Source organism: Neomonachus schauinslandi, chromosome 6 (genome assembly GCF_002201575.2).
Source record: "Neomonachus schauinslandi chromosome 6, ASM220157v2, whole genome shotgun sequence".
Classification (NCBI taxonomy): Eukaryota; Metazoa; Chordata; class Mammalia; order Carnivora; family Phocidae; genus Neomonachus; species Neomonachus schauinslandi.
This window is the reverse complement of record NC_058408.1, coordinates 154757379-154784430: the sequence shown is the minus strand read 5'-3', so window position 1 is coordinate 154784430 and position 27052 is coordinate 154757379. Positions and strand designations below refer to the sequence as shown.

The 27052-nt window shown below is 40.3% G+C and overlaps 1 protein-coding gene across 1 annotated transcript; it reads right to left on the bottom strand.

The window, feature by feature from the left end:
* Positions 1-21184, bottom strand: LOC110587121 (zinc finger protein 717-like). The gene is made up of 5 exons (XM_021697280.2): positions 21055-21184; positions 17872-18024; positions 4541-4667; positions 4199-4291; positions 1-1799 (listed from the first exon to the last, which is right to left on the bottom strand). Exons 2-5 carry the CDS (start codon positions 17884-17886, stop codon positions 1-3), a joined length of 2034 nt encoding a protein of 677 aa, XP_021552955.1. The 5' UTR covers positions 17887-18024; positions 21055-21184.
* Positions 21185-27052: the final 5868 nt, after the last annotated feature.

The window sequence follows — 27052 nt, the reverse complement described above, 5'->3', positions numbered from 1 at the left end:
TTACACGCTTCCACCCACAGTAAAGGGAGGCTGAGACATGCAGGCTAACTGTGTGCCCAACACAAAGAGAAAGTGAGTTTTAGTATACATATAGCCAGTCTCCGCCCCACATGACTTCTCCCCAGTGTGAGTTCTCTGATGTTTGCTGAGGTGTGATTTCTGACAGAAGGTTTTCCCACATTCATTACACTCATAGGGTTTCTCTCCCGTGTGAGTTCTCTGGTGTACAGTCAGGGCTGACTTCTGGTAGAAAGTTTTCCTACATTCTTTACATCCATAGGGTTTCTCTCCTGTGTGAGTTCTCTGATGTCTATTGAGAGTGGACTTCTCACAAAAGGTTTTCCAACATTCATTACATTTATAAGGTTTCTCACCTGTGTGAGTTCTCTGGTGTACAGTGAGTTTTGATTTCTGGTAGAAAGTCTTCCCACATTCCTTACATTCATAGGGTTTCTCACCTGTGTGAAGTCTCAGATGCACAGTGAGCTTTGGCTTTACACAGAAAGATTTCCCACATTCGTTACATTTATAAGGTTTGTCTCTTGTGTGAGTTCTCTGATGTACAGTAAGAGCTGGGCGATGGCCAAAGGATTTCCCACATTCTTTACATTCATAAGGTCTCTCTCCTGTGTGAGTTCTCTGATGTGCAATGAGAATTGACTTCTTATGGAAGGTTTTACCACAATCATTGCATTCATGATGTGTCTCTCTATTGTGAATCCTTTGATGTACAGTGAGGGCTGACTTCTGGTAAAAGGATTTCTTACACTCATTACATTCATAGGGTTTCTCTCCTGTGTGTGTTCTCAGATGTACAGTGAGTTTGGTTTTCACAGAGAAGGATTTCCCACATTCATAACATTCATACGGTTTTTCTCCTGTGTGGGTTCTCTGATGAACAGTTAGGTGTGACTTATGGCAGAAAGATTTCTCACATTCGATACATGCATAGGGTTTCTCCCCTGTATGAGTTCTCCAATGTATTGTAAGAACTGTTTTACTGATGAAGGTTTTCTCACACTCACTGCATTTATAGGGTTTCTCTCCTGTGTGTATTTTCTGATGTTTACTGAGATTAGACTTTTTGTAGAAAGTTTTGCCACATACATCACATTCAAAAGTTTTCTCTCCTAACTGAGTTCTTGAAAGTGGAGTGAGGTGTAATTTCTTGCTGAAATTATCCCCACTTTGATTAAGTTTACGGTGTTGCTCCTTGAAATCAGCTCTATGAAGATTGGACTGTGTTGGTTTTGCACAAAAGGTGTTCTCCCAGTCCTTACATCTACAGTGATCCTCCCCTATGTGAGTTCTCTCTTGGGCAATGAGAGCTGACTTGTCACAGGCTCTCTGATATTCGTCATATGTATAGGTAGGCTCTCCCATGTGAGCACTGCTATGTGTAAAGAAGGTTGCCTCCTTGTTGAAGCCCTTCCCTTGCCCACCAAATTCAAAAGGTGGCTGCAAAATTCGATCCTTCTGATGAAAACTACAATGCTCGCCATACCTGAGGGGTTTCCCAGTTGTATTATGGTCCTCAGGCTTCTCTCCAGCATACATCTCATCAGGCTCACCAGGGAGAAACATCTTCTGACACACATTAAACTCCTCTGGCTTCATTCCTGAACAGTTTCCATTATTTATAATCAGGTTTGAAAGGTGGATTGCACTCAAATTAAATGGTTTTCCCAAGTTGGTTCTCTCCTTAGTTGACGTTTTGTTGTTGGCAAATCCAACTTGCCACACATGTCTGCTCTGATGCTCCTGGCGGGTCTCAATCAGGTCATCTGCAGTCTGGACATCTAAAATGAGACAAAGTAACCATATCTGTGAACCACATCTAAGCATTTCTTATGGAATGTTTGTGTAAGAATGAAGCAGTTTCTTTCCATCACAGTAGGACACGAATTGTGAAGAATCAATAATGGGTATGATTATGATAAACATATGATTTTTCTTTCTAATCAATTGATGTAACAAATTACACTAGTAGATTCTCTAACATCAAATCATGGTTTTAGTTGTCAGTTTTGCTTTTTTAAGTTTCTTTTTTCCTTTTTGGATCCATGAGGAAATAATTCGGTCACAATATTCACCTCTTCCCTAGCCACGGATTTTGGCTGAATTCTTTCATCTGCCATTTGTGTTCTTGTTCTGTTTCCTGTTTTTCTCTCCTAATAACTGTGAGTTCCTTGTACTTGGCCTTTTCTCATCACTCAGCTTTGAAGATGACAAGATCCTCCTGGATCAGCTACTTTAGGATGCAGTAGAGGACCATTTGTCTGTCACCTAAGTGGGGATATTGCTTAGGACAAGGATTTGCACCCACGTTTATTTTTTTACTCCTCTCTGGGGACTGGCTATGAGCACCTGCGGAGTTTCTCAAAGGCATCCTCTCTCCTTCTCCATGCTAGCCAAAGACAGCTTTCTGCTAATTCCTAATGAAATCCTACATCCCTGGCTTCTCACAACCATAACAGGTACAGGAAACTCTGGTTCATCGCTTTGTGCAACTCCTCCCTGCTAGTCTAAAAGATTTAGGTTGGGTGCCTGGGTGGCTCAGTTGGTTAGGCATCTGCCTTCAGCTCAGGTCATGATCCCGGGGTCCTGGGATCGAGCCCTACATCAGGCCCCCTACTCAGCGGCGAGTCTGCTTTTCCCTCACCCTCTGTGATTGCTTTCGCTCTCACTCTCTCTCAAATAAAAAAAAATTTAAAAACTTTAAAAATTAAAAAAAGAGGGGCGCCTGGGTGGCTCAGTTGGTTAAGCGACTGCCTTCGGCTCAGGTCATGATCCTGGAGTCCCTGGATCGAGTCCCGCATCGGGCAACCTGCTCAGCAGGGAGTCTGCTTCTCCCTCTCCCCTCCCCCTTCTTGTGCGCTCTCTCTCTCTCACTCTCTCTCTCAAATAAATAAATAAAATCTTAAAAAAAAAAAAAAAATTAAAAAAAGATTTAGGTTCCACAACCCAGACTATGCCCACCATCATTGAAAAACCTTTCTCGTTCCTACTTAGATTAAAAAAAAAAAAAAACCCTGGCATTCTCACCCCACTTCATGATACAACAATCCCTACTTGGTAATTCACTGCTTCTGAAGACTTCTATCTTGCACTTCAGAGTTTCAGTTGTCTTTGAGTTCCACTGAAACTGGAGTCCCACACATTTCTCATTCTTTTTTCTTTTCTAACAATGATTTCCACAAGAGAAGGTAAACATGCTAACTTCAGATTCCAATCCCAAAGTTTGAGTCCCCCAACCTGAAACTCTTCGTCCTATTAGCCCTGGACCCACAATCTCTAGTTTCTCATACCATGTCACAAACCACCTCTTTCCATGCTGAACAATTTGCTGGGTCCTCCTCAGTTTCATGATCTCTGATGTCGTAGTTCACGAGATTTCCACCAGGACTTCTTCTCTCATGTTCTTAGTAATTCCAGAGGCCACCTCCTCGAATCCTGGCAGTTTAGGGTTAATAATTTCCCAATTTACATCTCCAGTATGGTGATGGACATCTATCCCCTACTCTAGACTTTGTATGCACTCATCTATGACATGTGGAAATGGAAAGTAGTCATCTCAATTTAAGCTCTACCAATGTAAATACTTAATCGCCCTAAAACTGCCTTCTCAGAACCCTTCAAATTATAATACACCACAATTTTCTTTCTCTTGTCCTCATTAAATATACTTCAGGGTTCTTACTTCACTACTTAACATATATGTTTGTTTCATTTTCCCTCTCAAGAAACTTCAAGTTCCGTAAAAAGGACATTTTTTTATTACTGTTGTTATCTGCACAAGAAAATGACCACTGCCTAGAATTTTCCAATTAACATACTGAAAGAATAAACAAATGTATGAATGCCTTAAAGCAAACAGTCCTTGAAAATGGACAAAAGGAAAACATTAAGAATCTAGAGAAAGTAATTAACCAAAAAAAAACAAAAAAAATGCCAAGAGATACAGCTAGGTATTGGATTTTGGGTAAGTCTAAGAAAATAGAGGGTGATTAAAAAAAGAAGGGGATATTTGTGTGTGAGAGCCATATTTTGAGAGGGAGGAATGCATGAGTCTGACACATGCAGACTCACTGTCCTAAGGTCTGGACCTGGGAAAAGCACTAGAGAAAACAGCCCAGCACGGCCAACATCTGCTGTGCTCTCCTCTTCCCTGACCCCTGCCCAGTATGCACGGACTGACCTGGGAGGCTCTGGGTTGGGGCTTCCTCTACAGTCCATGGCTCTGCTCCTTGCTCCAACTTGACAATCACCTCAGGTTTCGTAATGCAGTGCCCTGTTGATCAGAAATAAAGTGGGACTTTTAACAAACAGCTTAAGTTTCAGGGCCTTTGAAGAATGACAAGAGCACAGCTGCAAGAACTGTACAATGAAGGGCCAATGTGAACCTCTGATTAGAAGGGTGAACACTAATACTCTTCCAGGCCTCGAATCTTAAACCTAAGTAGCATTTAACTTCATAAACAGTTGCACATTTGCCAATGAAGAAAAAACTGCTTACACTCACTAGGACACTTTCACTCACCCAATGACACCAGGCTACTGTACGTCTCCAGCATCACAACCCTGTACAGGGTCCGCTGAGCATCATCCAGGTCCTGCCACTCCTCCCAGGAGAAGTTCACAGCCACGTCCTCAAATGACACCAACTCCTGTAATGACACGTGCCTCAATTCAAGGCATCAGCCTGGATCAGAACAGAGAGTCTAAGAGTTCATTCTTTTTTGTGTGTTTTGTCTTGTACAAAATACACCATGGTTTGTACTCTGTACTGTGGCGTAAAGAGATACCACAGTAGAAATTTCCTACCTCTGCGTTAATTCATTTGTTCCTAAAAATACTATTATAAAGTTTCTCTTAAACCTTGAACTGTCCTTGTTGCTAGAGATGGAAAGACAAATAAAATTCTGCTCCTCAGCATGTATGATCTGGTAATGGAGGCATATGTATGAAGACATACTTGAGGGCGCCTGGGTGGCTCAGTTGGTTAAGCGACTGCCTTCGCCTCAGGTCATGATCCCAGAGTCCCGGGATCGAGTCCCGCATCGGGCTCCCTGCTCGGCGGGGAGTCTGCTTCTCCCTCTGACCCTCCCCCCTCTCATGTGCTCTCTCTCTCTCATTCTCTCTCTCAAATAAATAAATAAAATTTAAAATAAATAAAAAATAAAGATATACTTGAAATACTGCACTAGATAAACCAGGTTAAACACACGTTTAACGTAGACTAGAGTAATAAAGGAGAAAACAGCTGTCCTTTGTACTATCCAGTTACACTTCACTGAAGAGCCAAACATGTCAGCTGTTCCATGTGAACCCCATGTTCTCACAAATATGAGGCTATAGCAGAAGTCACGAGAGCAAGACGAACACATTCTACATTAACGGAAGCACAAACAGTGCCATGTCGAAGTGACTGCTCCTGGGCTGTGGTGAGAGATAAAGGCAGTAAAGGTATTTAAGGAACTGATTATAGTGGTTCTGCAGTTAAATATTTGACCGAACTCCAAAAGAACAAATGTGAGGTACTCAGATTGTCTTTTGTTTTTACAAATTAAAAGCATGTAAAAGGCATCCTAGTATTTCCTCCATATATCCCAAAGGGTTGCTTATATCTACCCCAGGGTAAGCACCTCCCACTTCCTACGCCACAGGGTGTAAATAGTGAGGGCCCATAAAAAGAGGTAAGTTACGTGACCAGATTTGCATTTTAATAGTCATCCCCTATAAGGAAAATGGGGAGAGCTTAAGAGAGAGTCAGAGGGGACAAACTTGAGGTGAAAGGATATAGAGCAATTAGATTACAGAATAGGGAACTAATCCCAAAAAGAAAAAAGAAAAGAAAAAGCAGGAACAGAATTTGGCACTAATTTGCTCTGAGAAGGATGAAGGAGGAGTTTTCCTACCAGGCTGTCTGTACAACCGGCTAGATAGATACAGGTACTGTAAGGTGAAATTGGAAAAGAGGACACAAGAGTGCACTGGGCACAAAAGACACAGATCTTGGACACAGCATGTTTGAAGTTTCTGTGGTCAGGTATGTAGGGATGTCAAAATGGCAACCGGTTATATGATCTAGAGCTCAAGAAAAATCTAAGTTGAAGATAAAGATTTGGGAAGCTGAAGAATTTTAGCAGTAGCTGACTGAAGCCACCAAGTGAATGAAAGAGCTCAAAGAGAAACCTAAGAGATTGAAAGGAGAAAAGGAACAGATACCATGCTTTAGGAAATACCAATATTTACTGACACAGAAAGGGACCATGACACAGAGAAAGAATTTCTAAAGATTAGTCTAGGAATAGAAATAACCCCCATATTAAGAAATCTATTAAAACATGTCATCATAGTCATATTTCTGAAAAGCCCTATGATCATTTAAATAAACACTGAGCAGGTATCTACAAAATAACCTCCCATTTGTAATAACCATCAACAAAAGAGGATTTAGAGGATGCATCCTTAAAATGATACAATGTAAATGGCTTACCCCAAAGCCAGCATCACACTTAATGAGGAACCACTGGCATATAAGGATGCGCTACAACCACAGTTATTCAAAAATCTACAAGTGATAACCTCTGATGTGAGGACACAATTAAATAGAGATAAAATATAGTGAAAATGGTCATGATTTACATATATTTTTTACCTAGAAAACCCAAGAATCCTATGACATATTCTATAAAAAAAAAGAATTTTCTGTAAGAAAATTTTTTTTTTTTTTTTAAGGAGAAAAGCTGTCATTTATTTTTAAAAACATTTACAGCAAAATACAGCCGAAGAGTCTATACTGCATATTACCCATAAAATAGCAAAAGGACTGGGGCGCCTGGGTGGCTCAGTTGGTTAAGCGACTGCCTTCGGCTCAGGTCATGATCCTGGAGTCCCGGGATCGAGTCCCACATCGGGCTCCCTGCTCAGCGGGGGGTCTGCTTCTCCCTCTGACCCTCCCCCCTCTCATGTGCTCTCTCTTTCTCATTCTCTCTCTCAAATAAATAAAATCTTTAAAAAAAAATAGCAAAAGGACTAAAGACAATGTTTTCTGTAAGAAAATTTTATAAATTACCAGACTATAAAAAATATGTAAAAACATATACATCAAGTTCATATACAAAAACCACTCAAACTATAAGAACAACAACAACAAAAAGCAGAATACATATCAACACATTAACAGAAAACATACTAAACCATGGCAGGGGAAAAAATATGAAGGATACAAAAAGAACTAACAAAGGAAAAGACATACCATATTCATGAATAGGAAGGATCTACATCAAAAACATCAATTCTCCCAAAATCAGTAAATTAATATAATTTATCCTAATAACACATTCTTAGATACACAAAAGATAATTTAAAAGTTCATATAGAAAATTTGGCAAGAATTTGACAAGAGGTGGGACAACTCCACTCAGACAAAGAAACCTGAGAAGAGGCACAGCAGGCCCCTCCCCCAGAAGACAGACTGGAAGAACACGTGGACTACAACTTTATGGATCCCACAAGACTGTAAAACTCCAGCGGCAGGGGAAAATAGTATATTGCACTACAGGTGTTTTCTCATGATTCATTTATCTTTCAGTCTAACATTTTCTATTTCTTTTTTTTTTAACTTTTTTCCATTTCAACTACCTTCTTGTTTTACCAACTTATGTTCTTAAGTCACTTTTTAACTTGTATTTTTTACATCTACATTTTACAGACATATGCTTCATTTTAGTCCTTTTTTCACCCAATTTCAATTTTATTTAATTATATGATTTCAATTTTATTTCATTATATAAATATATATGTACATGTATACACACACACACACACACACACATATATATATAGGTTTTGCTTTCTTTGCAATTTTGAGATGTAGTGTCTTCTAACACACAGACCAAAATTCGATCAGGAACAAGTAGATCACCCTGCTTTGTCCACCCTGCAAGTTTATAGTCTCTCCCCACCCCTTTTTTATTGTTTTGTTTCATTTTGGTTTTGTTCGCTTTTCCGTGGTGGCTTCTGACCACTTTGGATTTTTCTAGGGTATATTTAGCTTGGATCATGGTTGTTATTTTGGACTCTGTTCATTTGCTCACCCAGCCTTCTCTGGACAAAATGACTAGAAGTTGGAATTCACAACAAAAGAAAGAACCAGAGGCAATGTTCTCTGCCACAGAGCTAATCAATATGGATATAAGATGTCAGAGATGGAATTCAGGATAGCAATTATAAAGTTATTAGCTAGGCTTGAAAAAAGCACAAATGACAGTACAGAATCTCTAAGTGCAGAAATGAGATCTAATCGGGCCACACTTAAAAATGCTATGAGTAATATGCAGTCTAAATTGGTTGCTCAAACAGCTAGGGTAAATGAGGCAGAAGAGAGACTAAGTCATCTAGAAGACAGGCTGATGGAAAGGAAGAGAGTTGAGGAAAAGAGAGAAAGACAACTCAGAGCCCATGAAGAAAGGCTTTGAGCAATTAATGATGCCCTGAAACGAACCAATGTCAGAATTACTGCGGTGCCTGACAGGGAGGGAAGAGAAAGAGGAACAGAAGGTATATTTAAGCAAATCATAGCTGGGAACTACCCTAATCTGGGGAAGGAAACAAGTATTCGTATCCAAGAGGCAGAGAGAACCTCTTCCAAAATCAATAAAAATAGATCAACACCCCAACATGTAATAGTGAAGCTTGCATATCCTACAAAAAAGAAGCTATCCTGTGAGCAGCTAGGGAGAAGAGGTTCCTTACATATGGGGGGAGGAACATCAGAATAACATCAGACCTATCCACAGAAACCTGGCAAGCCAGAAAGTGCTGGCATGAGATATTCAGGGTACTAAATGAGAAGAACATGCAGCCAAGAATTCATTATCTAGCAAGGCTGTCATTCAGAATGTAAGGAGAGATAAAGAGCTTCCAGGACAAACAGAAACTAAAAGATTATGTGACCACCAAGCCAGCCCTGCAAGAAATATTAAGGGGGATCCTGTAAGTGAAGAGAGACCCCAAGAGTACCATAGACCAGAAAGTAACAAAGACACTCTACAGAAACAGGGACTTTACAGGCAATACAATGGCACTAAATTCATATTTTTCAATAGTTACTCTAAATGTAAATGGGCTAAATGTTCCAATCAAAAGACAAGGGTATCAGATTGAATAAAAAAGCAAAAACCATCCATATACTGTCTAAAACAGTCTCCTTTTAGACCTAAAGACACCTCCAGACTGAAAGTGAGGGCGTGGAGAACCATTTACCAAACTAACAGACCTTAAAAGAAAGCTGGGGTAGCAATCCTCCTATCAGACAAATTAGATTTTATTTTTTTTTAATATTTTATTTATTTATTTGACAGAGAGAGACACAGTGAGAGAGGGAACACAAGCAGGGGGAGTGGGAGAGGGAGAAGCAGGCTTCCCGCTGAGCAGGGAGCCCGATGCGGGGCTCGATCCCAGGACCCTGGGATCATTACCTGAGCCGAAGGCAGATGCTTAACAACTGAGCCACCCAGGCGCCCTGACAAATTAGATTTTAAACCGAAGATGTAGTAGTAAGTGATGAAGAGGGACACTATATCATACTTAAAGGGCCTATCCAACAAGATCAAACAACTGGAAATATCTAAGTCCCAAGAAGGGAGCAGCCAATTATATAAACCAATTAATAACCAAAATAAACAAACATATTGATAATACATTAATAGTAAGAGACAGCAACACCCCACTCACAGCAATGGACAAATCATCTAAGCAAAAGATCAATAAAGAAACAAGAGCTTTGAATGACACACTGGACCAGATGGACTTCACAGATATATACAGAACATTCCATCCTAAAACAAGAGAATATTCATTCTTCTCAAGTGCACATAGAACTTTCTCCAGAATACATCACATACTAGGTCACAAATCAGGTCTCAACCGATACCAAGACTGAGTATTCCCTGCATGTTTTCAGACCACAGTGCTTTGAAACTGAAACTCAATCACAAGAAGAAAGTTGTAAGGAAATCAAACACTTAGAGGTTAAAGAGCATCCTGATAAACAATGAATGGGTCAATCGGGAAATCAAAGAATTTAAAAAACTCATGGAAACTAATGAGAATAAAAACACATCGGTTCAGGGGCGCCTGGGTGGCTCAGTTGGTTAAGCGACTGCCTTCGGCTCAGGTCATGATCCTGGAGTCCCGGGATCGAGTCCCGCATCGGGCTCCCTGCTCGGCAGGGAGCCTGCTTCTGCCTCTGACCCTCCCCCCTCTCATGTGCTCTCTCTCTCTCATTCTCTCTGTCTCAAATAAATAAATAAAATCTTTAAAAAAAAAAAAAAAACACATCGGTTCAAAACCTTTGGGATACAGCAAAGGCGGTCCTAAGAGGGAAGTACATTGCAACACAAACCTCTCTCAAATAAAATGAAATCTCAAATACACAAGTTAATCTTACACCTAAAGGACCTGAAGAAGAGCAAATAAAGCCTAAACCAAGCAGGAAAAGAGATATAATAAAGATCAGAGCAGAAATCAACAAAATAGAAACCAGAAGTAGAACACATCAATGAAACTAGAAGATGGTTCCTTGAAAGAATTAATAAGATTGATAAACCTCTGGCCAGAATTATCCAAAAGAAAAGAGTAAGGACCTAAATTAATAAAATCATGAATGAAAAGTGAGCGATCATGACCAACAGCAAGGAAATCAGACAATTTTAAAAATGCGTTAGGAGCAATTATATGCCAACAAATTAGGCAATCTGGAAGGAAAGGATGCATTCCTGGAAACTTATAAACTACCAAGACTGAAACAGGAAAAAATAGAAAATCTGAACAGACCCATAAACAGGAAAGAAACTGAAGCATAATCAAAAATCTTCCAACAAACAGGAGTCCAGGGCCACATGGCTTCCCACAGGAATTCTACCAAACATTTAAAGAAGAAATAATACCTATGAAACTGTTTCAAAATATAGAAATGGAAGGAAAACTTCCAAACTCTTTCTATGAGGCCAGCATTACCTTGATCCCAAAACCAGAGAAAGACACCATCAAAAAGGAGAATTACAGACCAATATTCCTGACGAACATGGATGCCAAAAAACTCAACAAGATACCAGCAAATAGGATCCAACAGTACATTAAAAGGATTATTCACCACATCCAGGTAGGATTTATTCCTGGGCTGCAAGGTTAGTTCAACATCCACATATCAATGTGATAGATCACATTAATAAAACAAAAGACAAGAACCTTATGATTGTCTCAATAGATGCAGAAAAAGCATTTGACAAAATACAGCATCCTTTCCTGACTAAAACTCTCCACAGTGTAGGGATAGAAGGAACATACCTCAATATCATAAAAGCCATCTATAAAAAGCCCACAGCAGATATCATTCTCAATGCGGAAAAACTGAGAGCTTTTCCCTTAAGGTCAAGAACACGAAAGGGATGCCCACTTTCACCCCTATTGTTCAACATAGTAGTGGAAATCCTAGCTTCAGCAATCAGACAACAAAAAGAAATAAAAGGTATTCAAACTGGCAAAGAAGAAGTCAAACTCTCTCTGTTCACCGATGACATGATACTTTATGTGGAAAACCCGAAAGACTCCACCCCCAAATTAGTAGAACTCATATAGCAATTCAGCAATGTGATAGGATACAAAATCAATGCACAGAAATAAACTGCTTTTCTATACACTAACAATGTAACTGTAGAAAGACAAATTAAGGAATCGATTCCGTTCACAATAGCAACAAAAACCAAAAGATACCTAGGAATAAATTAACCAAAGAGGTAAAGGATCTATACTCTAGAAACTACAGAACACTTATGAAGAAATTGAGGAAGACAAAAAAGATGGAAAACCTTTCCATGTTCATGGATTAGAAGAATAAACATTGTGAAAATATCCTGCCCAGAGCAATTTACACTTTCTTTTTTTATTTTTTTTTATTTTTTTTTAAAGATTTTATTTATTTATATGACAGAGAGAGACACAGCGAGAGAGGGAACACAAGCAGGGGGAGTGGGAGAGGGAGAAGCAGGCTTCCCGCGGAGCAGGGAGCCCGATGCGGGGCTCGATCCCAGGACCCTGGGACCATGACCTGAGCCGAAGGCAGGCGCTTAACGACTGAGCCACCCAGGCGCCCCCAATTTACACTTTCAATGCCATCCCTATTAAAATACCATTGGCATTTTTCAAAGAGCTGGAACAAACAATCCTAAAATTTGTATGGAACCAGAATAGACCCCAAATCGCCAAGGGAATGATGAAAAAGAAAAATAAAGATGGGGGCATCACATTGCCTGACTTCAAGCTGTATTACTAAGCTGTGATCACCCAGACAGCATGGTATTGGCACAAAAACAGATGCGTAGACCAATAGAACAGAGACTCCACAAATGGACCCTCGACTCTGTGGTCAACTAATCTTTGATAAATCAGGAAAAAATTTCCAATGGAAATAAGACAGCCTCAAAAAAAAAAAAAAAAAGAAAGAAAAAAGACAGCCTCTTCAACAAGTGGTGCTGGGAAAATTGGACAGCTACATATAGAAGAATGAACCATACACAAAGATAAATTCAAAATGGATGAAAGATCTCAATGTGAGAATCCATCAAAATCCTAGAGGAGAACATAGGCAGTAACCTCTTCGACATTGGCTGCAGCAACTTCTTGCAAGACATGTCTCCAAAAGCAAGGGAAACAAAAGCGAAAATAAACTTTTGGGACTTCATCAAGATAAAAATCTTCTGCACAGCAAAGGAAACAGCCAACAAAACTAAGAGGCAACCCATGGAATGGGAGAAGATATTTGCAAATGACATTACAGATAAAGGGCTGATACCCAATATCTATAAAGAACTTCTCAAACTCAGCACTCAAAAAACAAATAACCCACTCAAAAAATGGGCAGAAGACATGAACAGACACTTCTCCAAAAAAGACATACAAATGGCCAACAGACACATGAAAAAGTGCTCCACATCACTTGCCATCAGGGAAATACAAGTCAAAACCACAATGAGATACCACCTTACACCAGTTAGAATGGCTAAAATTAACAAGATGGGGAACAACAAATGTTGGCGAGGATGCGGAGAAAGGGGAACCCTCTTATACTGTTGGTAGGAATGCAAGTCGGTGCAGCCACTCTGGAAAACAGTATGGATGTTCCTCAAGATGTTAAAAACAGTGCTACCCTATGACCCAGCAATTGCACTACTAGGTATTTACCCCAAATATACAGATGTAGTGAAAAGAAGGGGCACATGCACCCCAATGTTCATAGCAGCAATGTCCACAATAGCCAAACTGTGGAAGGAGCCAAGATGTCCTTCAACAGATGAAGGGATAAAGAAGATGTGTTTCATATATACAATGGAATATTATTCAGCCATTAGAAAGGATGAATACCTGCCATTTACATCAACATGGATGGAACTGGAGGGTATTATGCTAAGTGAAATAAGTGAAGCAGAGAAAGACAATTATATGGTTTCACTCATTCATATGTGGAATATAAGAATAGTACAGAGGATCATAGGGGAAGGGAGGGAAAACTGAATGGGAAGAAATCAGAGAGGGAGACAAACCATGAGAAACTCCTGACGCCAGGAAACAGAGGGTTGTGGAAAGGGAGGTGGGAAGGGGATGGGGTTACTGCGTGATGGGCATTAAAGAGGTGTGATGCGCACTGGGTGTTATACTCAACCATTTATCATTGAACACCAAATCAAAAACTAATGACATATTATATGTTGGCTACTGAATTTAATTTTAAAAAAAAAGAAAGAAAAGTGCCTGGGTGGCTCAGTCCATTAAGTGTCTGCTTTCAGCTCAGGTTATGATCCCAGGGTCCCGGGATCGAGCCCCACGTCGTGCTCCCTGCTCAGCAGGGGACCTCCTTCTCCCTCTGCTCCCCTGCTCCTGCTCTCTTTCTCTCAATCTTAAAAAAAAAAAAAAAGAAAGAAAATTGGGCAAGAATAAAAAGAGTATGGTACGTTATGCTTCTCTTCACCAAACTTTAGTGTCCCTTCCTTATTAGTCAGCTCTGGCTTCCATAACAAATACCCTACACTGAATGGATTAAAAAGAAAATTTCTTTTCTCAGATTTCTGTAGGCTAGGATGTCTAAGATCAAAGTGTCAGTCAATTCCGTTCCCAGTGCAGACTATCTTCCTGGCTTACAGATGGTCACCCTCTTGCTGTGTCTTCTCATGGTGGGGAGGTAAAGATCCCTCCTCTTCCTCTTTTCATAAGGCCACCAATCCTATCAGATTAGGGTCCCACCTTTCAGACTTCATTTAAGAATAATTACTTTCTAGGGCGCCTGGGTGGCTCAGATGGTTAAGCGTCTGCCTTCGGCTCAGGTCATGATCCTGGAGTCCTGGGATCGAGTCCCACATCGGGCTCCCTGCTCGGCGGGGAGTCTGCTTCTCCTCCCTCTGACCCTCCTCCCTCTCCTGCTCTCTGTCTCTCGTTCTCTCTCTCTCAAATAAATAAATAAAATCTTTAAAAAAAAAAAAAGAATAATTACTTTCTAAAGCCTTGATCTCCAAATACAGTCACATTGACAGTTAGGGCTGGCCTTCAGCATATAAATTCTGGGGGTATACAATTTAATCCATAGCACACCCTGTGGTGCCCTTCTCTGCAAAAGGATTAACATGCCTTTGAGGTGGAACTCACATAAGCAGATCTGTGTTCCTCCATTTATCTTGCCTTGACAGATAATACGTGAATGGACATGACACATGTCACTTCTAAGTAGAAGCTGTAGGAGCCATGCATAGATCCCCATATTCTCCCTCTGTTAGAGGACCAACAATGTTACAGTTTAAAAACAAAACAACAACAAGAAAAAAAAAAACACAACTCCTCTGTCTGGAACACTGAATAAAGCAGAAAGGAGAAAAAACAAAGCCAACCCATGATGAATAGGTAGTATGAACAAGAAAGAAACCTTTCTTGTGGGCCTAATTGATAATGAATGGGCACCATAACCAGACAGAAACAAATACCACCAACAACAGCAACAGCAGGGCAAAGAAACTGGTTTAGCCCCTGCTACCAGGGGCTAAACGATAGATCACAGTGTTATTTACAATAACCGATACTTATGTACGTAGTGTTACCGAAGTAACATGAGTGGTATGTACTAAGTCACATAATGTTTACCTCACGGGCTTAAAGCTTTAGAAAAAGAGGTGGGAAAACATCATTAGTAGTAAATATCAGCTACTAGTCACTGCCTTTAGTAAAGTACTGTAGGAAAGTGATGAGCTCGGGGGGAAATAAACAGTCCAGTTTACAGGGATGAAAGAAAAGTGAGAAATACTAGAAATCCAGGAACCTGTAGAACTGAAAAACTTTCTAAGTATTTCCCATTTTATCTGTTATTAAGGCTAAAAAAGTTGTCTCTTCCAGTTCTTACAGAAAAAAATATGAGAAATGCTTTGAGAGTCAAGGGTAATTAAATTCAACTTCATGGGAGTAACAAATATAAGTTACGACCACAACATGCTATGACACAACTGAACCTTGAAGACAACATGTTAAGTAAAATAATCAGTCACAGGAAGATGAATACTGCATGGCTTCACCTTGAGAGGCTCAATTCATGGACACAGAAAATAAAACCATGGTTGCCAAAGGCTGAGTTAGAGGGGATAGGTTGTTGGTATTTAATGAGTAGAGCAACATTTGGGAAAGATGAAAAATTTCTGGAGATCTGCCCAACAATATGAAGATAACTAATGAAATTGAACTGTACTCTTAAAAACGGTCAGAATGAAAACAATTAATCGTGGATCACTACATCAAAAACTAATGATGTATTATATGCTGACTAACATAATAAAATAAAATTTAAAAAAATAAGTCAGAATGGCCAATTTGTGGTTATGTATATTTTATCAAAATTTTGAAGTTAACCAACTTTTCACCAATTTCTAGTCCAAAATGACTTATGTTGATGCATACATCCATTTCTCCCTACTCATTTCAAGAGATTAGCAGAAACAGCAGAAAATTAAATATTCTTTAACAGGGTTGAACACATGACAGGTCATTTTTGAACTAGCAATTTATATTTCTATGATAATAAAAACCATAAATAAAATCACTGAAAATTGTATACAAATAAAAAGATAAAAATTATCAAAATCTGTGCTCCTTGCTTTTATACTTTTGCCTACCTTCATCTTGAACCTTGTTCAAATATATCTAATTCCTTAATGCTTCTCTCCAGCTAGACTCTTCAAGCTGCCACCACACATGTACCTAGTAGCACAGCTCAAGAGGGACTGAACCTGATCAACAAGCAAACACATCGTTCTTCAGGTGTGGCCGAGAATGATAATACCAATGTAAAACAGAAAAGTTATTGTACTTGTGAGCACCGATGCAGATATTAGATAAAATGAAAAGAACAAACAAAAGTAGCAGGACTTCATATTAAATGAGATTATACCTGAGAGAGAGGGAGGGAGCCAGGAGAAATCCCATTTGAGTCACTGGATAAATGGAAGAAGTATCATACATGAGGGAAGAAAGGAAGATGTGCTTTTCACATAGGACTCGCTCAGTTTGAGGTGTCTTCTGGATGGCTACAAAAGAAGCATTCACCAGGGAGTTGAACCTGTGGTCGAAAGGCTAGGGAAGAGGTCCAAGCTGGAGAGAGGAAATGTCAAGACTGTCAAACCACAGAGGGCCAAACAACTCAAGAAAAACCATATAGTATGAAAATGGGGCCCAGATTTGAACATTTGGATGAGCTACGTTCAGGAGAGGAAACAAAGAGAAATCACCAGGGAGGCCACCATAGAAGCTAACAGACAAGAATGTCCAGGAGAAGATCCTGGACAGTAGTTTTACTACAGCAGAAGATTCAAGTAAGGCAAAGCCTACAGCACAGTCATTGAATCAAACTATAATCTGGGTTGATATGTAGGTTGTAGGTTATTTCTCCACTTAGAAAACATGAATTAAGACAACACTGAGTAGGTTAAGGTGCAAACGAGTCGTAGAACTATTTGTCAGAAAATACAACTTTGAACAGTCGGATGCACAACCTACACAGACAGACTGACTGAGAGAAACATGTTATTTATTTATTTATTTTAATATTTTATTTATTTGACAGAGAGAGAGGGAGGGAGAACAAACAGGGGGAGCTGCAGAGGGAGAGGGAGACGCAGGCTCTCCAATGTGCAGGGAGCCCGACTGCAGGGCTCGATCCCAGAACCCTGGGATCATGACCTGAGCCGAAGGCAGACGCTTAACGACTGAGCCACCCAGGCGCCCATGGAGAGTTATTTAAAGACCTGCAGTCCATTCAGTCCTACAGACATCCCAAGGTTTGGATCAAATAGGGCCTTGGATCATGGATTGAGTAGGGCCGTGGATTGAGTAGGGCCCTCCAAAAGCTGTCTGGGACACTATTTTAGCAAAGCTTATTAAGCAAGTTGTATTTTAGGTAACCATCACCACTGCAGAGTGCTGAAAGTGTTGATTTCCAGACTGGTAGCAAAACACTGTCCACTACATCAATTTTCATGTCCCAAGAGAATGTGGCACGCCTCTCCTAAGGGTCCTTTCTGAACAGGTAGCAACTATGTGTGTCTTTTTGCCATGGCATCAGAAACACCAGAGACCAATCTGCACTCACCTTGGATGACTCTACGGTTATATAACCTGCCCATATCTACATGCCACCTTTATCAGGTCTATGTATATCTCCCTAAAGCTGCATTTTACTTATTTCTATTTTTCTATTTTAAAGTATGAGCCCTTCCTCATCAAGCTTATGAAGGCCCACGTAAAACAAGCTGAGGAATAAACAAACAAACAACTCACCAGAGATGTATTCATCTTCCACGGCTCTTGGAAACTCAGAGGACTCTGGAAAGATAGCTGGGAGAGAAGGTGAATGGACTAGGGTCATGACAGGACTGCTGTGGCTTGCTCCCAGATCCTGGATTCTCTTGTCTGAAGTGCTTTACACATTAGCTAGAAAAGACAATTGAGAGAGAGAGAGAGAGCACCTTCTGTGGGACAAGAATATTTTACACCTTGAGAAAGGGCAGGAAAGACCCTATTGAAGGAGTACCCACAAGCCCATTAATTTACATATACAGTTTATCTTTAGTTAATCAAAACACCTATTTCCTACTGACTTATCAACAGTTAATAGTAAGAATCAATTTAAGATTTTGAAGATGACTTATTTAAATAATGATTAACTATGTTCCTATTAATAGAGACATACATGCAGGGTTTCACAGTAGTGTCTCCATGAGGACACCTGTGGTTTAAATACCCCATCTTCACAGAACGTATATATCCTGCAACCAACATTTTTGGGCAATGACTTTATAGGAAAACATTTAATGACTTTCTCTGTCTTATGTCTTATGCTCATAAGGTACATGGTACATGTTGTTGTTGTGCACTGTTCCAGTAATGGTTCTCAATGACTTGCTTCCCTGTATTCATTTCCTCCAAAACTGACGTGGGCTTTGCCACTTGATCTGCTTTCATCAAAAGGAACTCAGCACATACAACCCAGACACAGGATGAAGAGTACTTTTCCACTAACATCTTGTGAAGAGGCCTGGGGCTAGCCTGATAAGGACACATGGCTCAGCCAAGAGCCAGCACCAAGCACCAAAAAAGTAAATGAAGTCCTCTTCAACCAACCAACCTTAGTCATGGCACCAGATAAGTATGGCCTCTATTGTGAACCAGGCAACACTAACACAGGAACTGATCAAGTAAACCTAGCCCCAAGTGCTGGGCCGTAGGACTTCAAAAAAAATAAAATGACCCTTGTTTAAAGTCATTAAATGTGGGACGCCTGGGTGGCTCAGTTGGTTAAGTCTCTGCCTTTGGCTCAGGTCATGATCCCAGGGTCCTGGGATCGAGTCCCACATTGGGCTTCTCCCTCTGCCTGCTGCTCCCCCTGCTTGTGCTCTCTCTCTGACAAATAAATAAATTAATTAAAATCTTTTAAAAAAAATAAAGTCATTAAATGTGGTTGGCCTGTTACCTAGCAAATGCTAAAGTGATACATTTAAACCCCCAAACTCAGTATGTTTTTAACAAAATTACATGGGGGAGAAAGTCTTGAATAACACACCAAGTACCATCAGTAGAACTTGACAACCACATACAGAACTTTGGAAGAGCACAAAGAATGCCCACTCGATGGATTTCAGTGAGTCTGCTGGAAGAGAGACCATGGAAATCACACAAAACTGTCTGCCTTTCAGAAGACTACATCTTGACACCTTTACTTCATTATATGAGTGTTGATTACAGTTGGGCACATGCTGTGTTTTATTTACATTCTAAAAAAATGGTTTAGAGAAGAAATGTGATGTAGTCTAATTTTCCCATTTTGCACAATGAAAAATGGAAAAACAGGCTCCTGGCATTGTACTGTAGAATTTTTTATTTTCACAGACCAGATTACTGGCATTGAGTGGGAAACACCTGTATTATAAATGCCTTGAGCATAAGACATATGACAGAGAAAGCATCAGGGAAAATGGGATAAGCATGTTTAAGGCAAGTTCTTCTAAGAAATGGTTGTTTTAAGTTGACCGCATTTATCAAAAATGGTGTCAGAAACAAACGTGTTGTCGCTTAATTGTGGCAAGAGATAACACTATCCAAAAGCCAGGATGCCTGATGTATGCAAATCATGTGAGCCTAGCAGACCACTTATGTCCTCAAATCCATTTTTCCCCCATCCTTTTTTTTTTTTTAAGATTTTATTTATTTATTTGTTTGACAGAGAGAGACACAGCGAGAGAGGGAACACAAGCAGGGGGAGTGGGAGAGGGAGAAGCAGGCTCCCCGCAGAGCAGGGAGCCCGATGCGGGGCTCGATCCCAGGACCCTGGGATCATGACCTGAGCCGAAGGCAGACGCTTAACGACTGAGCCACCCAGGCACCCCCCACCCCCCTTCTTACAAGGCAGAGATGCCCTGGCAAACCCTTCCTGAGCCATCAGGAAGAACATTCAAGACAGAGGGAGCATCAGCACATCTCTAGCTGCGTAAGCGGAGAGAGTGCAGATAACAGCAACAATGAGGGGAGAATAAAGCAATGGGAGTGTTTCGCAAGCACGGGCAGGTGGCTTCTCTCAGCTGCAGCAGGTTATCCCTCCACGTCAGACCCCTCGGATGAGTGACATTTCGGGGGCCTTTGCCCACCTGTCTCAGCCTGGCTCAGGTCTCCTGAAAGCAGGCCCAACCTTCCAATAACACGCAGTCCCTGGTAACTTCTGGGGGAGGTGGTATCCCCCAAATCTTGTTCACTCCGGGCAGAAGCATCAATAACTGCTTGGCCATGCAGAGTTGGGGTCTTCTCCTTTCTAGGACTCTTCTGCCTCTGCTCTGAAGCGCGAGTGGGAGGGTTCAGGTCACAGGGGTAGTCGTGTTCCCGCTCACGGGGCGCCTCCCCTTCGTGCTTCCTAACAGCTACCTTCTTCCAAAGAAGACAAGACTGTCGTCCGGGGCCGAACCATCTCTCCTAGAACTAGCGGTCCCTGGAAACTAGGTCTTCCATCAACTTCTATAAACGCAAGTGCTCGGCAGGCTGCATAGTGGAGGAGGGGACCTGACACTGGGCCTGCTGAGGAGACTCCAAGAAACCCCGCAGATACAACGGCCTCCCAGTAAGACCCGGGCGCGCACGCCCTTCACAATGAATTCTAGGGAATCGGGGTCACTTCACTATTCACCAAGACGCCCGCATCAGAGGCGAGCAAAAAGGAACGTCCTAAAGCTTCCCGGCGCGGCCCAGGATGCTGCAGCGGCAGAGCCGGAACGTGGACGCGGACCGTCTGCAGAGCCACCCCCGCCCTCGCTGTCATCTTGCCCTCCACGCCCACTTCGCCAAGCTCCCCGAAGCACACGCCGGGTCTTCCACAGCGTGCCTTCTCCCGGCGAAGCAACCCCTGCAAGCACAGCCCGAGTCGGCCCTGCCAGCGCCCCTCGCCCCGCGCACCAAGCCCCGGTCCGTGGGTCGCACCTGCACGTCAGGTCCCGCCCCCGCCGAGTCCCCGCGGGTCGCAGGGCTCCCTTTCCACCTTCGCACCAACCTTCAGGGACACAGAAACCAACGCACCAGCGGCAGTGGCAGCAGCTGAGGGAGAAGAGCAGGGAGCGAAACTTCCGGGCGGAAGAGGGGGCGGGTCCGCCCGTGCGCAGAAGGAACCCGGAAGACTCCCAGAGTCCTGTGCGGGAATTCCTGTGGAATTCGAATTGCAGCGGGAGACTACATTTCCCACAAGCCTCTGCGCTCAGTCCTTTAGGAGCCGTGGGTGGTGATGTGTCCAGCTGCCCTGGAGCGGGCTGTGATAGGTGAGATTTGGTCTCTACCCACGTGACAATAACGGGGAATTCTGGTTCGTTATGAAATATTGATTTCACCAAATGAAAGAGACATTGTAATTGGGAAAATTCTTTTTTTTTTTTTTAAAGATTTTATTTATTTATTTGAGAGAGAGAGAATGAGAGAGAGCACATGAGAGGGGGGAGGGTCAGAGGGAGACGCAGACTCCCCGCCGAGCAGGTAGCCCGATGCGGGACTCGATCCAGGGACTCCAGGATCATGACCTGAGCCGAAGGCAGTCGCTTAACCGACTGAGCCACCCAGGCGCCCTGTAATTGGGAAAATTCTAATATGCAGGAAACATTCCATCGCCTGAAATGTCAGCTTTAATTGTTAGTTGTAATAATGGTAGTGTGGTTGTAGAATACACTCGGGTTTTTTTCCACTCGCATACTAAAGCATGAAGTGAAATATCACAATGTCTGCATTTATTATAGAACTTTAAAAGCAGATATGGCAACGGCTTTTACTTTGTTAAACTAATATTATTAAAGTAGATCCTGGCGTTTGGGATGGTGAACTAACGTTCAACAAAAGACCACACTGGAAAGTGAAGTTTATTTACAGAAGTTCATTACTCACAGGTTGGAGGACCTATACCTCATGCTTCAAGGAGTCTCAAGGCGAGGTCAAAACAGCGTGCAAGCAAAGCAAGTTCAGCAGAACCCGGAGTACGTGTCTTCATTAGGGTCCCACCCACCCACCCCAGATGTGTTTGAAGTTCCAAAGCTAAAGCCAGGTGGGTCAATTCAAACCAAAAAGAGTGGAGTTTTGGTATGGTCCACGGGGGGCTTAGCTAAGAGATCTACGAGGTCAAAGTTTTGGCAGGCAAGGGAGCTGTTGCTCACATGGGCTGCTGGGGACGATGACATTGGGACTTAGGCTTTGTGACTCTGTAGACCGTTATCTAGGGAAGGACTAATGTCAGTCTGAGGTCCCAGCATGCCCCTTGGCCACACAGAATGGATGCAATGGCAGAAATATCATGGAGTAGTTCATCTAAACACTGGACAGCAGCACTCTATGAACCCATTAAGTAGATGCTAGTTCAAGTGCCTTCTTAGCACAATGGGCATGTATCAGTCTCATAAATAGATGCTATTCTCACCCACTAACTTCTAAACCATCAAAGGATGGTTCCACTGTTGGAAAACCTTCTCTCGTATATATACAGGAATAAAATAATTGGGTCATAGAGTGGGTGCACTCCAAAACAGTGCAAATTTACATTTCCAGTGTCTGGTGATTACTTGCCCAGAAACTCCAATGATTCTTCCATTCATAAATCCACTTATCAGAATCTTTACTTATTTATTTTCCTGAGTTAGACTTGAACATGGACTTCCCTTTCCTGGTTTCTGTGACACAAACAAACAAGTTCAACACACTGCTTTCTGCTGTCACTGCTGCACCTCTAGAAACAGGGATAGAATGGGTTTTTATAATTGGGTTGATGTGGACTTTAGTGGTAGTGGTGGCGGTTGATTATCTGGCCCATGACCTATCACACCTATCTCTGGTTTTCCTTTTCCTAAAATATGACCTCTGTTCAAATTCATGTATCTTTTCTGATCCTGCAGTTTCACCTCATTGGCTATATTATGCAGACCCAGGAACCTCAGCCGTTACTTTTCCATTCTCTTCTTTTCTCAGACTCTGGAGTCCCTAGCCTCCCTTCCTTGGTCTTCTGGATCCTACATTCCTCTCTTAAACACCTATTGGTGTGATATTTGGAGATCCTTTAAATCCCTGCCAAACATTCAAATGTTTGCTAATACATCAGCAAAGTTCTGGGCCTGGACTATTCTTGGTGTGAACTTTTAAATTACTAATTCAATCTCTTCAGTTGTTTCAGATTCATTCACATTTTTGTTCTTGAATCATTTTGGTATTTTAGGTGTTTTATGAATTTATCCATGTCATCTAAATTATCTAATTTAGTGGTGTACAATTGTTCATATAATTCCTTTAAAACTGTTTAATTTCTGTAAGGTCTGTAGTAATGTCCCATCTTTCATTTCAGATTTTAGCAATTTGAATCTTCTCTCTTTATTTCTTGGTCAATTTACCTAATGTTTGTCAGTTTTGTTGATCTTTTCAAAGAACCTGCTTTTGGCTTCATTGATTTTCTCTTTTGTTTTTCTATTCTCTGTTTCATTTCTTTCTGTTCTAATCCTTCCTCTACTTGCTTTAGATCAGTTTTCTCTTCTTTTTTCAAGTGTCTTAAGGTGGAATATTCCATTATTGACTCAAAATATCTTTTCTTTGGTCATATATGAGTACATTGGCCCCCAAGCACTGCTTTAGTTGCCTCCCATGAGTTTTAGTAAGTTGGGTCTTAATTTTCAGTTATTTCAGTATACTTTCTAATTTCCTTTTTGATTTTTTCTTTGACAGATAGTAATTTGGGGGTTTGTTAATTTCCAACATAGTTGTGAGTTTCCCTTACTACTTTCTGTTTTTATTTATGAAATCCACTCAATTGTGATTGGAGAAAGCATATGTTTTGTATTATTTCTATCATTTTATATATATTCTGGTTCATTTTATGGCTTAGTTTTTCTTGAAGAATGTTTTATGGGCAGTTGAGAAGAATGCTTATTCTGCTTTTGATGACTGGATTGCTCTGGACATGTTTGTTAGATCTAGTTGGTTTATGCTGTTGTTTGAATCTTTATTTTTTAGTTATTATTTTGCCTAGGTGTTCTATTCACTATTAAAATGAGGTACTGAAGTTTCCAACCATTGTCATTGAATTGTCTTTTTCTCCCTTTATTTCTGTCAGTTTTTCTTACATGTATTTTGGAATTCTGTCATTAGGTGCATATGTTTATATAATTGCTATATCTTGGATTGACAGTTTTTCATTATAAAATGTCCATCTTTATCTCTTAATAACTTTTTTTTGCTTTAAAGACTATTTTGTCTAATATTAGTATGACGACTTTAGTATGGCATTTTTTGTGGATTTTTGTTGGAATTATAATTATTTTCCTACCCTTCTATTTTTAATCCATTTTTATCTTTGAATCTGAAGTATGACCCCTGTGTACAGCATAGATCTTGTTCTTTATCAAGTCTGACAATCTCTACTTTAGGATTGGATTGTTTAATCCATTCACATTTAATGTTACTGATATACTTGGATTTTTACTTGCAATTTTACTTTTTTCCATGTTTCTCATATCTTTTTCTCATTCTTCTATCCCTCCTTACTGCTTTCTTTTGCAAAATAGTTAATATTTTCATATGTAGCATTTATATTTCTTTAATGATTTTTTCACTATATATGTTTTAGCTATTTCCTTAGTTTTTTAACTTTATTTTATTTTATTATGTTATGTTAGTCACCATACCGTACATCATTAGTTTTTGATGTAGTGTTCCATGATTCATTGTTTTTGTATAACACCCAGTGCTCCATGCAATACGTGCCCTCCTTAATACCCATCACCGGGCTAACCCATCCCCCCCACCAATTCCCCTTTAAAACTCTCAGTTTGTTTCTCAGAGTCCATAGTGATTGATCTTTGGCTTACTCTATACATCTTAAATTATCAGAATCATATTTAGATTCATACCAACTTAGCTGTAGTTATATATAAAAACATTATTTCTATATACCTCTATATCCATCTCACCCTTTTTTGAGGTACAATTGTAATACACATTACATCTGTAAATACTACAAACTAAACAAGATTTTGTTATAATTCTTACATTATATAATGTATGTCTATTAAAGAAGTTGGTAAAAGAAGAGCAATGATGTACTTGTAGCTTTTGTGTATTAAACTTATTTATTACTTATGGTTCTCTTCATTTATTCTTATAGACTCGATTTACCATCTGGAGGCATTTTCTTATCACAATACATCTTCTCTCCCACTCAGCTCCAGTGTACTACTATAGGTAAATATATTTTCACACATTACAGGCCCAACAATACATTATATACATACTGTTTTATTCAATGCTTTTGAATCAGTTAAAAGAAGAAAGTAGAAAAAATGTTCATTTATATTCTCTTTTATAGTTACCTAATTACCATTCCTGGTGCCTGTCCCTACTTTGGTGGGGGTATATATTCAAATTACTCTCCGGGGTCATTCACTTTCATCTTGAATAACTTCTCTTAATATTTCTTATAAGGCAGGTCTGCTAGCAACAAATTTCCTCAGCTTTGTTTATCTGGGCATGTCTTTCTTTGATCATTTTTGAAAAATAGTTTTGATGGACATAGGATTCTTGGTTGATAGTTTTTTCCTTTGAGCAATTTGAATGTTATTTCAATTCCTTCTGACCTCTATTGTTTCTGCTTAGCAGTTCACTGTTAATCTTTTTCGTTTTTTCTTAAGTGATAAAAAGTTTCCTTTTTAAGTAAAGAGGGTTTCATTCTTCTCTCTATCTTCCTCCTCCTAAGATTTATTTCTACCTTGCCATTATCTTTCAGCATTTTTACTGTGATGTGTCTGTGCATTTCTTTGTGTTTATCCTAACTGTAGTTCATTGAGTTCTTAGCCAGTTAATGTGTCTTCATTGGCTGTATATCCTTGGCACTAATTCCTCAGACTTTAAATGGTTGTTTTGTTTTGTTTTGTTTTATAACTTTGGATAAAGAGCTGGTCAGTGGAGTTCTTCACACTATTGTGCTGGAAATCCCTTCAGGAATCATATAATTTTCAAACCTGGATGTTCAGTGACTTGTGAACTTTGCAATTGCCACAGAGAAATGACCCATAAGTTACCAAACAAAATTAAGCTCAATCAATTGTCAGTATTACATGAATGAGTCATATTATTATTTATGTGCTTTGGAAGTTTTACAGATGATATCATGACCTGGGTTACTATAATTAAAAATTTTTTTTAATTCTATAATAGTCATCCACATGTTCATTAAGTGGGTAAAATTATAGCAAATGCTGAAAAATACACCTGACAATAACTTGAAGAGCTGTTTATATTATAAAAGTTCATAAAGCAATTGGGAAAAAAAAACCCACCATCATACACTATACAATTTAGTAGGTGATACAGAGAAAATAAAAAGCAACACTAAATAATTTTTTGCTCCAGTATTTGTAAATATATATCGTCTGGGACTATATCTTCCCTAAATGTCATATAGTACTAAATGGGAGTTTTTAGAGACATTAATTTAAAATTTACAAGGGCCATAGAGGACATAATAAATGTCAGTTACAGCCTTGGGGCCCCTTGAACCAGCAGGAACTGTGGCTTTTAACACTAACCACCCTATTAAGTTCTATTTTAGATTTTGCTGCCAACCACTGCTGTGAAAAGTCAAGCAAGAGGGGACACAGTATCAGGCTTGGAAGTCTCTATACACTGTCAAGCGTGACACTGTCAAGTTGATCCATGGGTACCCTTGACTACATCACTCAGCCCAGTTATAGAGGTGGAGGATAGCTCCTGTCACACAGACAGACTCAGCCCAAGTCTCCTCCTTGCCTCTCCATGATTAAGCCTTGGGAGTTTTTCCAAAGCTAAGGGAGCTCCCTCACCCCATTCATGAGTTCAAGGAGTTAATGGCCAGCCACCAAGCCACTAAGTCTCAGCTTCTTAAGCTGACATACATATGACCTAGCTTTTTACAGAGTGCCCAACAGTA

Bases quoted from the DNA above. Each gene is read 5' to 3' on its own strand.
- LOC110587121 (XM_021697280.2), bottom strand. The intron at 4,292-4,540 runs GTGAGTGAAAGT...TCTGATCAACAG, and splicing joins CAGTAGCCTGGTGTCATTGG to GGCACTGCATTACGAAACCT. The intron at 1,800-4,198 runs GTCAGTCCGTGC...GTCTCATTTTAG, and splicing joins CCCAACCCAGAGCCTCCCAG to ATGTCCAGACTGCAGATGAC.